A 15,659-nucleotide genomic window follows, 5' to 3' on the forward strand; every position below is an offset into this window, starting at 1 on the left:
GGAAAACAACATTATTGAGAAACAGGCACCATTGTGTGCGTCATCAAGGGAGCATCCTAACACAGAGTTGCTTGTGTTTTACATAACTTTTTTTGCTTGCTTACCCCCTCCAGGCTAGATGTTGCCTGTGTCATGAAAGAATGAATTCTTCTTCATATGCCAAAAAAAGAAAATAACTTTACACAGTGATTACGCAGCCAGCGCCTTATGGACTGGGGAGGGCTGGAGTAAAGCATACTGATTCATGGGATATTTCCCTGGAGGAGAAGGCTCTATGGCTTTGACATATCAACATATCCTCTGGCAAATTTGTAAACTATTCAGCCTTTTATCCATTTTGCTTTGATAATCTCGAGTAAATTGCTGTAAATTGTGGTCTCCTTCTTTATGTCCCAGTCACTTCTATTGAGTAACCAACCAAGCAGCTTTCTGAATCCAACGACTCACACCAAAGTCATTTTAAAAGCAGAATCCCCACATCCACTGGTTTGTTTGTGCTTCTCAAAAGTGAGGAAATGTCCCTTCTTTGTCATGTTATGATTTGAATTAATTTGGTCAGTAGGCTAATAGGCTTATCATGGCTTTTGAAAGTTCAGTTATTCCCAAACTATTTTTTTTTGCATGAATAAAACTCACAATATGAATGATTAATATGATTATGGTTGGTTGCCCCTGTAAGCTTACATATCAGTCACAGTTTATTCTACATTTGAAAAAGTTAAAATACAAATAAATGTCTTATCTGTTAGTGCTAATTGGTCAGTCTAATGATCTCATTCCTCACCTTGATAGATGTGTAAGAGAAACAGGCCTATGCATCTTTCGCTTAGACACAACTTCGAAATATTGAATGTTGTCATTGTCCAGTTAGTTCATTTAGCATTTAACTTCAGCTCACTTGTTGAGTGACGTTCAGTTTAGTTCAGTTTATTTCCAGGTCGAAAGTAGGCTAAATCGTATTACATAGGCCTGCCTACATTACACTGGCTTTTTACCGTTTCATCCTATATCAGGGTTACGATTTATAGTATAAAAATTCCATAAAATTTTGACTGCGGGCGAAAATTTCAACCAATTCTGTCTTTCAAAACCTAACTAACAGTCTGCTGACGCTTTTAAAAGGGCCCTAAAAACCCACCTTTTAACAAAGCCATCTATTTGTGCTTTAGTTGCTTAGTTGATTAAAAAAAGTTGTTTTTATTTCTATTTCTATTTTATTTTTCTTCCTGTAGCACTTTAGAGATTTTTTTTGCAAAATTTAAAGTGCGTTACAAATTACAAGCGCGCTAACTAATTTCTATCGGGAGCGAGCATAGACTGTACGGGAACGCGCATAGACTGTACGGGAACGCGCATAGACTGTACGGGAACGCGCATAGACTGTACGGGAGCGAGCGATCGGCGCACACCCCTCTCTCCTCAACTGGGGCGGAAGTGGGTCCATTTTTTCTCAGTCGGATAAGAGCGGCTCGAGGAGCTGCAGCTTGTGCAACACGCGCCCTCTTGAGCGCTCACCTTGTGTTTATGTTGACGTGAATTCGACCGAAAGTAAACAACAAAAACCACAACGAAGTGAGGAAAGTAAGGAAAGACCCATACGACCGAGTTCTTCGCGGTTGTGGGGCATCGTATTTCACGCTGCCGGGGGGAAAAAAATCCTGCGCATTCCTCCACGCAGAGATCCACAGAGGGAGACCGACCGAGAGACTCACAGGGGGAAGGAGCTCTGGAAGCGGCCTCTCCAGAAGGTGGACTAAGGCTTTTTTATAAATGTACAGTTTGAAAGATTGTCCCTTCCAGAGACTCTGGTTGGATGTGTCTGATGCCCCGGTGACACCAGGCTCACTATGAGATCTTCGCTTTGATGAATAATTTACGGTCTCGCTGTCCGAGGCTCGCTCAGCGACTAACAACCGACCGCTGGCGTCCCCCGACGCCGTCTGAACTGACCCCGATGGTGGACTAAAGAAGACTTCATAACAGCAAAACAAGGCGCAAAGAAAGGAGCAGAACTTTAGTTTTTTTTTTTTTTTTTGAGTGTAATTACTCCTCGAGTGGCTGCAGTATTGTTGCGCAGAGCAAAGTAGTCATGTTGCCGAAACGGTGGGGGAGGAGAGACGGAGCCCCCTGTATCTCGACGCCAACACTGTGTCACTCCAGTGTGGGGTTTATTCTGTAAACCCACAGATCGCACCTTTGGACTCTTTTTTTTCTCCACAGATGCGCCAACATCGTCCTGTATTATCTCGCTGGTCTTATTTGAAAGAATGACGCGGGAGCTTCCCCCACAAAACGCCTTACTCAATTGAACTAGACTGATATGATCTTTACAGACTTAAGTAGGGCTATTTCTCTTTTTGTTACCTCAGATTATTTTTTTTACAATTCTTTTGAAGACCTGGCTACCTCCTTGTATTCCATTAGGTCCGATATAGGCTGTTTAATACAGAGAATAATCTGTAAGTCAATGAGCACCGTTTTACTGTTAAACTGACTTTATTACCTCATGAATCTACCTCAGTACAACTTTATTTTCTACAATACATAACGGGCCAATGTGTCCGCAAATAAATACCTCAATCTCATTGCTGCACAAGTTGTGATCTAAGTCTGCAGATGGCTTCGTTTCCAGACTCGGACCTGCAGACATGCCCTCTCTGCAAGGAGCTGTGTGGCTCCTCTGCTCCTATTTCCTCAAGCTCTTCTACCTCCTCATCTTCCTCACATACCTCTTGCTCCTCCAGCCAGACCACCAGGAGGCTCCACGTCCTGCCCTGCCTCCACGCCTTCTGCAGGCAGTGCCTGGAGGGCCAGCGGAGTCCTGGGGATCCTCTGAAACTGAGGTGCCCCACCTGTGACCAGAAGGTTTCTATCTCTGAGTCCGGGGTGGACTCCCTGCCTTCGTCCAACTTTCTATTCAGCAACCTGCTGGATGTGGTGGTGAGCTCTGAAGAGCAGATTTTGAACAAAAACGGTCACCACCATCGGGGAGGTTTGGGCGGAGGCTCCTCAAGCTTCCATCTCCCTCATGGAGGCCTGCTTCACTCGCACAACCTTGGGGAGCCTCAGTGCAGCTCCTGCGATGAGGAGAATCCTGCCTCATCTCACTGTATTGACTGCCAAGAGTATCTGTGTGATAACTGTGTGCGGGCACACCAAAGGGTGCGTCTAACTAAGGACCACTTCATAGAGCGCCTCGGAGACAACCTCCACCTTGGCCGCATCAATGCCAACAGCAACACTGGTCAGCCGGGGGTGCCAGTGTCACTTGCTCAGTCCCTGCAAAACAACTTTGCCCTGCTGTCTCTGTTCCAGGACCACATGAGCTTCTGTCAACACCATGACAACGAGGTGAGTTCATATGAGAATACATTATGTACACTCAAACATGGAAAGACAGAGGTTGGGCTGCATATGTTGACTAATATGAATATCACATACGAGAATGGAATGTGGAATGAAAGGCATGACACACACTAAGATGTTTGACAAATTTCAGGATGTCTTGGCATCTAAACATACCCTACTGGTCCTTGTGGTGTTCACACACTATCCTACGCTGTAATAGCATTATGTGTGTAGCGTATAGCAATACTGGGGGCCATATGGCCTTAGGTTCAAAGGGAGCCAAGTGGCTCTTCACCTAGTTCCCTAGAGACGAAAAGGCACGTGTACTGAGCTGGATTTATGCACACACACATACACATACACACTGAGGCTGCACACACGCACACACATAAGCATAGACACATGCAGAGTCTGGTTAATCTGTACCACACCATCCATTCGGGGCAGAGAGAGGCCCCTGGAGTAACTGCACACATGTTTCTATTACTGATAGAAGTTCTATCCATGGACATATTGTGGATATCTAGCTTTTTCTCATAATGGGAAAGACAAGCAGAAACCCATGGCCTGAAGTTCTTTCTATTTTAAGGACCATGTGATCTGGGCTAAGTAAACTACAAAGGGCTGTTAAACAGGAAACCAGCTTTTTCTTGGTTTAGTCATATGGTCAGAAAGAATACCAAATAGCATTTGTAAGGGTTCTTGGAATGTCCTTTTTGTACCACTTCTGGTTTCTGTTATGGGCTTGGAGAGAGAGGCTCCCCTGCTGTTGGAGAGCACACTGTAATGCCAGGAGAGCATAATTTGAGAAAACAATTTACACAAGTTCTTACGAAACGCTTTGGCCATTTGAGGCTTCCGAGTGTGGTCAGGTAAGTCAGCAAATGTTGAAGGACAACATTGCTGTAATCTTATGTGCAGTCATAGAATTAGGTAGCCTTTTGTTGTTTTACAATGTTCATGCCCATACTTGCTAGCTCTACAGCTTCTTCTTCCTTGGCCTTGCAGCCATATTGTTACATTTATTCGCAAGTCACCACCACCTGACAGCTATCCTGTCTTTCCTAGTGCATTTGCACAATAGTCAAATCACAAACACAAACGCTAAAAACTTCTGTGTTAGGGCTGGTGTATTTCCCCCTGCCAATGACCGTGCGCAGGTGAGTTTAGGAGTGTATACAATTCAGTGATCGGATGCAATTCAAATGGTTGAATATGATGGTGATGATGATGAACCCTGGAGGAGGGGCCCAGTTTGAAGGTTGTGTCTTCAAGCTGCAACAAAGAAAATACTGACTCTACCTTGAAGCTCCTGATTGTTGTCACACACACAACCACCAGCTGATATGTGCATGAACTCTACGGGGTATACTTAAAAATGACCTTCTTTTCACTGAGATTTTGTACAGATTTTTAGAGGCAGTACATTTATTTTACATCATGATGATAACATTTCCATCGGTCTGTGGATCACATGCTGCCCTAACGAATCATTGATCAATGTTGCTCTGTTGCAAAACAACTTAAAACCATTTACAGGACAATTACTTCTCCCTTCCCCTGAAAAGTACATTTTCTTCTACGATAAGGCAGCTAAGATCAGCATACTCCACTTGTCTTAATTTGATTATGGCTCACTCCACATATGACCTTTTGTCGGGCTAAGGTAATAACAAAATGGTGTTTACATGGCAGTGGCTTATTCAGGCTTTTCTCTTAATATCTGAATATTGCTGTCCATGTTCACATGGCTATTGATTAAGTCACTAGTCACAAAAGGCAAGCGGCTAGTTTAGATTTCCAATTATTTTTTACCATGCCCCCCTATACACAACCCCCTTTCCATTGCCAGTAAATAGGTGGGCTCAGTTTTCCAGTAAGGACTTCATTTACCAGTAATGCCTCACTTACTCACTGTGCTTCAGCCCTGGGGGAGGGAGTGACACAAGAGAAGGCTATTCCTCTTTGCCGATGATCAGGGACTAACTCCACATCCATCATGTGTTCAAATGGTTTCTCAAAATTTGAAAAACCAGTTTGGTCATTTGGGGAGTTGAATGAGTAGGATATGTCAAACGGAAACTCCCAATTTTTATTTATTTATTTATTCTATAACAGTTAGTTTGCTTATCCGTTATGAATTAACTACATAAATTGTGATTTCTTAGTTTGTGTTGTTTCACTTATGGGCACCAACATAATGTTTACCAGTTGCCTTTCAGGCGCTTGAGTAGCATTAAAACATTTTACTATATTACTCCAAAAGCAAACAATCACCTTGGATAACCAGTATAACTAAACTATAAACACATTGGCTTGTAAAAAATGGTCAGACAAGGTTTATCTAGACTCAGCTTTTCATTTGATAAACTTTGAATTACTTAACTGGTTGTTTTATCTTGAGGGTTCATAATTCCTTTATGGCAGTAAGAAAATATTGTGTTACTATTTTGACTCACATTGTCCAGCCAGGTTACAGCCACCTCTGACCTTTTTGTTGTCTCGTTTTATGGGCTGTCTGAGCGGGTTGCTGTCTGATCAGGACAACAGAGACCGTAGTTTGTTTCATGCAGCAAATGATCTCCTGAAATTGTTCCCATTTGCTATCCTGTCATTCTACTTAATCAGCTTTGCAGTCTAAACGTGCTGGTATATTCAAGTACTCTTATATTATTACTCTGTATTGTTTTCTGTCTTTAGTATATATTCTATTTTCTCCAATGCAAACCCAGACCGTATTGTACATGTACAATACGTCAGCAGCTGTAGCCTTTGCTATGTGTTCAATGCAAATCTTTTCCAGAAGACACAATTCATCATTTCTGCTTTTGTCTTGGCTGCTTCATTGAGCTCAGAATGGTGTGCTGGGCCCTCATTCCTAGTATGTAGAGTGAATTATTGAGAGTTTTTCCAGGAGCTGGGGTCTGTCCCCTCTGTAGTGTTATGTAAGCCTGCAGAGGAATTTTTCCTCTCCCAGGAGATTGGTGGTGACGATAGTTAATGCTCACGGCTTGCTGCTTCAGCAACCAAACCACAGAAATAATTCACTTTTTAGGTTTTCATAGAACTTTGAGTCCACTTTGTCATGAATAAATTATAATAATTGTATGAGAGGTATAGTAGGTAATCTACAGACTAAAGGGTTGGTGGTTCGAACCCTACCTTATCCTGTCCTCATGTTAATTGCGACGTACTGAATTCAAAATTTCTCCTAATGGTTAGGCCAGTATCCTGCCTTTCTGTAGATTGCTGATGTCAGTTTGTGTATAAAAACATTGTTTTAGAGAGATGGACAAACGAGAGAACGTTTTTCCTGGGAAGTAAGATATTTAAAAAGATAACTTCTATGCTAGATGGCTGGAGATAGAAATAGTTAAATTCAATTATGGATATTTTGTCCTTTGACTAGGTTTGGTTGCCATTCTAATTAAAACCTGTAACGTCCCTGGAATATGTTTTTTTTTTTGTTACCCAAAAGGTTTTTTCATTCAATACTGATCCCTCCCTAATTGCAAAAATGAAACTTTACCTGTTGCAAATATAACATTATTGCAGTGAGTTTTTTCCTGCAGCCAATTTTTAAAAGTGTAACCACACTTTTGATTTAGCAGATTGATAGCATTAGTGTAGCTACAAGTGTTAAGGCGCCTTACATACGTATTGCTTGATTGAGTTTGTGGACACAAGACACCATTTAAAAATCTCAGGAAATTGGTTAAGGTCGTACAGTTTGAAAAAGGCAATTGTGATATTGTGACAGGATTGACCATGAAAATATCTTTTAAACTTAATCAACTCTAACAAAGAGATGTTTTTCCCCTTTATAAGCCATGGAGTGAATATCAAGTTTGTTTGCTTTGGTCTTAGTATTCTCCTAGTTCTCTGAGATACATTGACCATTTGTTCACCCACAAAGCTTAACCACACACACAATTAGACATTTTGTAGAACAAAATCTAAGAAGAAGAATTCAGAAATGCATTGATTGTAACAAAAAATGATTTCTGCAGGATTTCAGTTGAAAGATTACCGTACGCCCCTTGGGTAGTAAAGCGAGTCAGCCACATATTCACAAGAATATACATGGTATGGCACACATGAGTAGATGTGTTTGCCTACTTAAACAGAAGAAATATTTGTTAATTTTCTTAAGATCTAGCAGTCACATTGTGTGTGCAATTATGTGAAGTGGAAATGGAAAATTGGATTACATCAAAGGACTGCCCTCTGCTTGCTGTGATGTCACCCCTCTGACATATAATACACATGATGCCCCATCTAAAAGACACGTAATGACATGATAATCCTACAAAGTGTCACACTTTGAGTTAGATTAAATTGTTGTCACCATGGCAACATCCTAGCTTTGCATGTGTATTGCATCCCAGCAACACACAGTCACACAAATAGTATTTATAAAGTAGAGGTGGGGGTGTTACTAAGGCAAACTGAGAGAGGACAGAAAGTGGTTGCTGGGCAATGAACGCCCACAATGCATCGTGTTAGGATGAGGTGAAGTTGAACTAATCAGTTTGACGGCCTACCAATGCTGTTGTATCTCCTCAGGGGCCATTTTTGTCTGGGAAGACAGTGTGTTGTTCAGTTGCAGTGGGAGGTCTGGGAATTTTATTGTAGTATGTCACACATTTCCACATTCCAATTTTTCTTTGTAAAATGTTACTGCTCTGTAGTGAAGTTTTTGCAGAGGCATACTTGCACTTAAAACATATGCTGGGTTCAGCTCTGTGATCAACGGTATGGCTCCCCTCTCTGAAGCTCGCTAGAAGAGAATGTTTGTTAGGAAACCTAACCCAACACTGACGCTGATACAAGGCCAGCGGAATTCCTGTAACTTGAGTTTATACCTCCTGGGTTCTCTTTTCCCCTTTGCTCTCTCCCTCTCACACACACCCACTGGGTATTTCCTCCCCTGACTCCTGCCTTTCTCATCAGCGCTCTCTGCCTGCTCTCTCTCTCTCTCTCTCTCTCTCAGAGACAATGAACATTATGGATCCAGAAAGTCTCTTCAATATGATTTATCAGCTGTTGCTGTTGAGGGGCAAGTGATTTCATTTCATCACTCCTGGATGTGTCCATGTGAGTGTCTGGCAGCAGGGTTTTCCTTTCTCAGAGCATCTCCCATCTGTAGGTAGTTATCCTCTGAAGAGAATTGTAGTGGCTTAGAGTGTGTGTGTTTCCTCACAGGCAGCAGAGTTGGATTATATGAAGTTGGACTTCCAGGGTTTTAATGCACAACATGTGCCCAGTAATTAGAGAGCATTCCCTGTTTCTTGTGTGTTGAGAATGTGTTTCATGTAGGCTAAGGGGAAGTGTGTATCTGTGTGTGTCCCTGCTTTGATGTCCATTTGAGGATTTTGGGCCACATAAATTTAATGGATAGAAAGGAAGGCATTTATCACATTCTCTTTGACAGCGGGATTTAAAACCCATTCAAGAGCTGGAACCTGCTACTTCATACTCAGTGACTGGGCACAAATGGGGTTTTAATTGGCCATTATTTGACCCCACTCAACAGGATTGCTCTGTTAACACATTTGACGTTAATCTCTCAACCCTATTTGGGGGACATTGCACAGCTTCTAGCCACAAGTGTCCTACCACCTTGTTTTTGTTTGTCGAAGACAATGCATGTATGTAAACAATTGTGGTCAGCAGTTGGTAAAGTTGTTGTAGTTTGATCATGTTGTACTCTCAAACTAGGTTAAAACATGAAGGTCTTAAAAGATCAAACCATTGTGTTTGCAAGTTAAAGCATCCTTTTTGTTTGGCTGTGGTCTGAAGATCAATAAGCAGTCTCAACAGGCTTCTTTAATGTGTGTGAAACGTTGCAGTATGGCTGTGCTCCAGCACACCTTGACTTCTTGATTCTTTTGAATGGAACTGATACATTGGAAGATTGTTGGTGATAAAAGCGAGATGGCAATCCAAAAGATACAAAAAAAAAAACAGAATTGCAGCATATTCCAGCAAATAAGGATGTACATGAAAGGATTTTGCTGTGCTGCATTACATTTTCATGGTAAGGCTGTTGCATTTAGCCAATCAAGAAAGAACAAGTGAAAATTCCAAGTTTGTTGACTTTGTAACTGGAACATCATGGGGCTGGGTATCGTTCAAAAATGTTCAATACCGAAACCGATACCTTAACTTCGATACCGATTCCTAAACGATACTTTTTTTCGATACCAATTTTATAAAAAACATTTTAACAAGAAAAAAATGACATTACACATTATGATACAAATCTTTCGTTTTATTTTTCAGCTCCGTGGAATTTAAAAACATTCAAAGCAGTTTCATAACATGAGAATATAAACCATTTTATGTCTGCTTCAACACTGTCCGTTTTGATTTAGTTTATTTTTTTTCTAAACTTCACGATGCACACCGGTAGTCAAGCCTCTCAAAACACAACAACATACACGTGTGCCCTTTCTGGTTAAGCAGCCAATCACCAGCATTAGTAGATCCTGGTACCACAAGCATGCTGCATGCTTATTGGCTCACTGACGCTGATGGTAGGTATGAGAGGTTTCAAAATTTGGTATCGAATGAAAAGCCATTTTTTTGATGTTCTGTAGTATCGAAGCAATTCGATGGACAGAGAGTGGAGGATGACGTCAGGACAAAGAGTCGAACCTGTGACCAGTGCAACAAGGACTATAGCCTCTACACATGAGGCGTCTGCTCCGTCAACTGGGCCAAACAAGCCCACCAAGATCACTTCTAGATTAAGTTTTTAACAGCAGATCAACTAAAACTCTCTACTATGTAACCCCCTAAAAAGGGTTCAGTTAATATTTTGTTGTTTATGCACAAATGTCTTGTTAGTTTTTTATGTATTGCTGGTAACGCTATATGTGAAAGGCATTTGCGCATGTTTGAAGTTTCCGCCTACTTGACTAGGTCATGTTCCTGTATAGGCCATGCTCTTTAGGCTGCCACGTTGGTATGCGAGCCATGTGTATGTGTGTACGTGTGGGACAAACAGGCGGCGAGTGACTGTGGGCTTTGCGGATGGAGGAAACTAATGAATGTTTGTAATCTGTCTTGCAAATGGTGATATTAATTCAATGTTTCTGAAACAAAACCTGACATATGGTGTTTAGTAATGAGTCGAGCAGTCATTAAAACAAGGAAGGGGCACCAGTGAAATAGGGTTGTTTATTGCCCACTCTAATGTTACTGTAAGGAAGAAAAGCTTGGTTCTACATACAGATACACACTTTTACTTTTACTGTTGTTTTTTTATCTTCCCCTGTCGCTCCAACCCATTCACTTTCTCAGCTCCCTTTTTTTTTCCCCTGCTCAAGCATTAAGTACAGGACAGTCAGTCACATGCTCCCTCGGTAAGGAGGCCAGCTGACTGTGGTTTGTTTTCCATCTCCGCTGTGGGCTCGTCCAATCAGATTGTCTGCTTACAGCCACCGCCCCCCCTGTTGTATCTGGCAGAGTTTCAAAACATCGGCAGGCATGTGCGTGTTGTGTCCGTGGCAACAAGCCAACAGGGGTTGCCACGAGAGGGCGGGGCAGCAGCGGAAGACTGGAAAATAGTCATGTGAGTGGAGGAAAGGAGAGAATTAGAGATGGAAGGGGAAAAAAATGTATGTGAACAGTATATGGAGGCTGTCTGGAAAATATGACAGCAGTTGTCTGAGTTCCATAAAAGGAGCTTTGTCTGGCAGATGGTATTACTGGGATTGTTGGGAATGTTGGGATTGGGTTTTCCACAGATTATCCAGCCTGGACATACCAGACTGGCTTAAAGCATGTGCTGTCTTTCTGCCCTTTTCACAAGTGAAATAACCCCCCTTATTTATTTCCTGTTTCCTTATTTAGAACCTTCACTGTAAGGGACGGCAAGTTTTGAGACCAGTTTTCTTCAACAACAATTATTAAGAGAGCAATTATCAACAATTATTAATTTGCCCAGTTTCTTTTGCTGTGCGAAATTATAACTGTAACAATCCGAATTTTTATTTTTAAAAATTGTGTTGCGCTTGTGTGTATATGCCAAGCTATCCAACACATGCTTGTGAATGATGTGTTGAATGGGGCTTGTTGAAATCTTTGTCCTTTTGTCCTCAAACATTTGGCAGTCTTACCTCACATGACGGTTTATGTGAAGACTCAAACATACTTTGAGACTCAGCTCTTTGAATGTATCTCACAGAGGGGGCTAAATTATATTCAAATCTGACTTTTTGTTTGAATATCTTCTTTCTTTATCATGCCTAGTGTGTACAACTCAACTTGAATAACAAAGTACAGGTGCTGTTAACCTTATTCTCTGTGCTGGCTTCTTTTGTTAAGTTAGTCAAGCCATTTGCTCGTTCAAGGTGGGAAACTTTGGCATGATGCACCTCTTCTGCAATGTGTAACTGGCAGAGGCGTAATGGTGGTGCGTAATGGTTCCTCCATTGGATGTAGTAGCAGAGGGGTAACTGCGGCTTAGACTGTGGCAATGTGTAATTTTGGAATCAGTACTTCCAGGTGAAAATGTGGATCATGAAGAGAATTAAGCAGGCCATTGAAGAAAGCTAATGAATGAATGAATCAATGGACCAACACTGGACAGATACATGTTTAAACAAAGGTATCCATAAAGACATAAACAGAAAAGAATCATCGTAAACTCAGGTTATTCTCATAAGAATTTGTACATTTCTGAAAAGGAACTGCCTTAAACAGACTTGGCTCAAGTTGCTAAGTAAACACATCTGACGCTTCTAGGAATGTCCTTTTTAGTGTGTGTTTGTTTGTGTCCAGATACGTTTCTGACCTTTCTTGTTTCTGTCTATTGACACATAGTTAAAGAAAGAGCATATAAGCCTGAGGCAGTGACACACTTTATAAAAAACAGGCTACCGACCGCACAGTTCATCCCCTTTGGTAAAAAAGCCATACTTGTTCAAAAGTGTTAAGTGTAAAACTGCCTATAGCAGAATAGTATTCAGTTTTTCTTGGTAAAAAATAATTTTCTTAGAGTAGCATCAACGGAAAATACAAAATAAAATCAGAAAAGTTGAATTTGATCTCACAAAAAACTATTTGGTTATCAACATGATTATTATCTAAAAGTGTTGTAGTACATTTATTTGTAAATACTATTTTGATTAATTTAAAATGTATTGTTAAGTGTTCCACTGAAATGTTTTGATTATTAGCGGCACAATAATGTTTTTACCCTAAAGTTACATTTTTGAAGGAAATTCAATATAAATTTAGCTTCTGGCTGTGTGTGATTTTAAAACATTTGAACATTTTAAATGTCAAGTCCTACAAAAACTCCAGTTCATTTGCAGTTGTACAGCTGATGATGATTGAGTTGCATTTCAACACATAATTAGAAACACATGTGAAAGGGAAGAGTAGGATGGAAACTGTCCAGAAATGGCATTTGGACACACACGACCCTTGCAGATGTCTGAGCATCCCACACTTTCGGTGGTAAAGTTGTTTGAGAGAACGTGCTTTCGCTGTCTAGAGCAGTCCTAGTTTTTCTGGCCCAACAGTGTGACATTACATAGCCGTTATCCCTTCCCCCCACTTGGCTGTGCATGCAGGCAGCGAGTGCTGCAGAGTGCGATTTTACTGGCTAGCAGAGCTCGTGCCCTCTCCCCCAGTTCCCAGTACCTCTGACAGGAGGGAGGAGAGGGGGCTGGTCCTGCATGTGTGAGCACAAGGCCTGGCTCATTAACCGTTAGAAAATATGTTATAAAATGTCAGAGTGCTCCTGCACTTACAGGGAATTTTTATATTTAAGCGCCCGGTCCCATCATGTACAGATTTACTTTGTTGTTGAGATCTTTACAATTACTGGAATAGGAAGTCTTAAACTGGCTTGGTTTTGAGTATGCTAGCCTATCATCTATTTAAATTTCCAATTGTTTCATGATTTACTATATTTTTTCATTATTTTTTTTAGAATTATCCGTGTATATGCATGGCCATAAAACATAATACATCCACAATGATTTCCAAGATCATTAGTTGCAACTCCAAATTTCTTTTGACCATCAATACAAAAGCCAACAATTCATCAGTTTATAAATATATTGGATTATATGTATATATATATATATATATTACTGTATAGATTCAATCAATTCAAACAGTTATTGTTGATTTCCCTTAGCAATTTAACTAATTAATCAACTAATACGTTTTATTAGAATGGTTATCCTTCTGGAAGCAAAATCAAACATATCATTGAAAAATAGTCCTTGAATTCTTTCATTTTTATTTCTTTGATTTATGACCAGACATTTTGAAACACACAAATAGCCAAACATAAGAGGGTGTGTCTTAGTGTAAATTGTTAATGGAGGAACGTAATGGGCAGGAGGGGAGAACGAGAAACATCCGGTGCACTAATGAAATACAATAACTCTTCTCCCCCAACGTGGCCATGCCCTCTGGCTCAGAGCCTTTTAACTGCTGATGGCATCTTTGTTCAATCCCCTCCAATAGTGAAAACAGGCAGCCGCTTTGCGTTTTATAATGTGCTGCTACTTACGTTTTTAGAGCATGTGCCATGATAATTTGTAATAAGTTAAACTCTAGGTGCGTCAGGGCTGCCTGAAGGACCCCTTCAAGGGTGTTCTCTGTGAAATTTACAACTCTGCGTGACACCACGCCCTTTTCATGCCTTTTTAACTTGTTTTTCCACACATTGCGTCACGTGCACACTGGAAGTTTCTTGTTTTGTCCTTGCATGTGTGAGGATATTCAGCGTGTCCTGTCCATGGCATGAATGTTAAATTCATGGTCCACGTGTTTCACAGAGCACATGAGTTATAGCTGGCAAACAAGTTATGTGTGTGATGCACTTTTGCTTACTTTATGTTGATTTAAATAGTTGGCACATGTCTTAAGAATGATAATAACGGGTTTCAGTGAGAGCAGGTAAAGATGGAGGCAACAAGAGAGGGAACAGGACTCTTCCTCGAAGACCTCCGGGAAGAGCCGGTATCCTGTTTGAGTCAATAATATTGACTGAAGTTTCAAGAGGCTGATGTGTTATGTAATCCACAACCATGTGTGTATGAGTGAGTGTGTTTCACCTCGAGGACTGTTGAGCTGTTGATGACACATCAGCAGCAGATTGTATTAAAGATATCTGATGCCTGGTGCCGGTATTTGTTATAGGATCTAGTTCTGTGAAATAAGACTCCAGTGTTTCCAATCACAGGCTTCTGCTCCACTGTTTTTCATTTTGCCACTTGGTTAACTAGTGACTTTAAATGTGAGGAAACACAGTCATTAGATATTATTGATTACTAGGAGGTTTGTATGAGATCTCAAGTTGATATTGATGTTTTAGATTAATTTAGATTTCTCTTTTACTGGTCAGTTGTTCTAGCTGATGCATGTAGATGTTTTTGCAATTGAGTCTCTCTTTTATGATATGAAGGAGTCCACCAACAGTAGATGATGACAGCGCTCAGTTTATTTCAGAGATCACTATTATATCTGATTTTGCCATAACATAAACAACAACAACAACCAAATTAGGGCTGTTTAAATAAAAAGTATGAAAAACATGCCCATGAAGACTAGTGGACATGTATGAGCACTAATCACAGTAAATTTGCACATACTTTCTAAATAGCTAAAATATCTTTTGAAAAAAATCAACTGCAGATACGAGTTTGTCTTGTGTGCTTCCTTATTAAAATTTGCTTTCCAGGAAGGATTCGTTTCATTTGTTCATCATGTCAAAGATGGCCCTCCTTACTATTGGCTCAAGCTTGCACATCATATGTGGATGATGTTCCTAACTCTGTCTCTTTCTTAGTGGCTTAGGTGTCTTTAAAAAAAAACTTTTTTTAAATCTGAGTTTTTTGGTGCGGTTCCCTTTTCTTTTAATCTCAATTTATCTTCATTTTAACTTGTTTCTCAAAGCAGAATTCTCATTTGCAGACGTACAACCTACAGTGATGTAGGAGGTTTTTCAACTTTTCAAAATGCCTGGAATTTTGAACTGTTATCCATACCGTTGGTGGCTCTGGGCAGCTGTTGCTGCAGTAATTAGTACATTTCATTAGACACAATGTGTCAGCTTGTGTAAAAATGATTAGCATTTCCAATCAGAGCTCAGTCTGAAATCAAGTCTGTTTTATCTATGCATCCTGATATAACGAATCACAAAATTGATTTGTTTAAAATATGTAAGATTTTGTAAAATTGGAAGATATTGGTGGCCAACTCAAACAAGTTCGGTGATACAATTGTGACTTTCCTTTGGTATTTGCTCGGTAGTACTGAAAAATATGTGATAGGCCTAA

At 40.5% G+C, this 15,659-nt stretch overlaps 1 protein-coding gene across 1 annotated transcript in view; it reads left to right on the forward strand.

Annotated features, from left to right (window-relative positions):
• The first annotated feature begins 1,470 nt into the window (after window positions 1–1,470).
• trim71 (tripartite motif containing 71, E3 ubiquitin protein ligase) overlaps window positions 1,471–15,659 on the forward strand; it is a 32,056-nt gene continuing 17,867 nt past the window's right edge. The window contains exon 1 of the mRNA XM_061059353.1: window positions 1,471–3,351. Within this exon, the coding sequence (XP_060915336.1) occupies window positions 2,617–3,351 (735 nt within the window). The 5' untranslated portion in view covers window positions 1,471–2,616. The remainder of the gene's footprint in view (window positions 3,352–15,659) is intronic.

This window comes from Labrus mixtus, chromosome 16 (genome assembly GCF_963584025.1).
Source record: "Labrus mixtus chromosome 16, fLabMix1.1, whole genome shotgun sequence".
Taxonomy (NCBI): domain Eukaryota; kingdom Metazoa; phylum Chordata; class Actinopteri; order Labriformes; family Labridae; genus Labrus; species Labrus mixtus.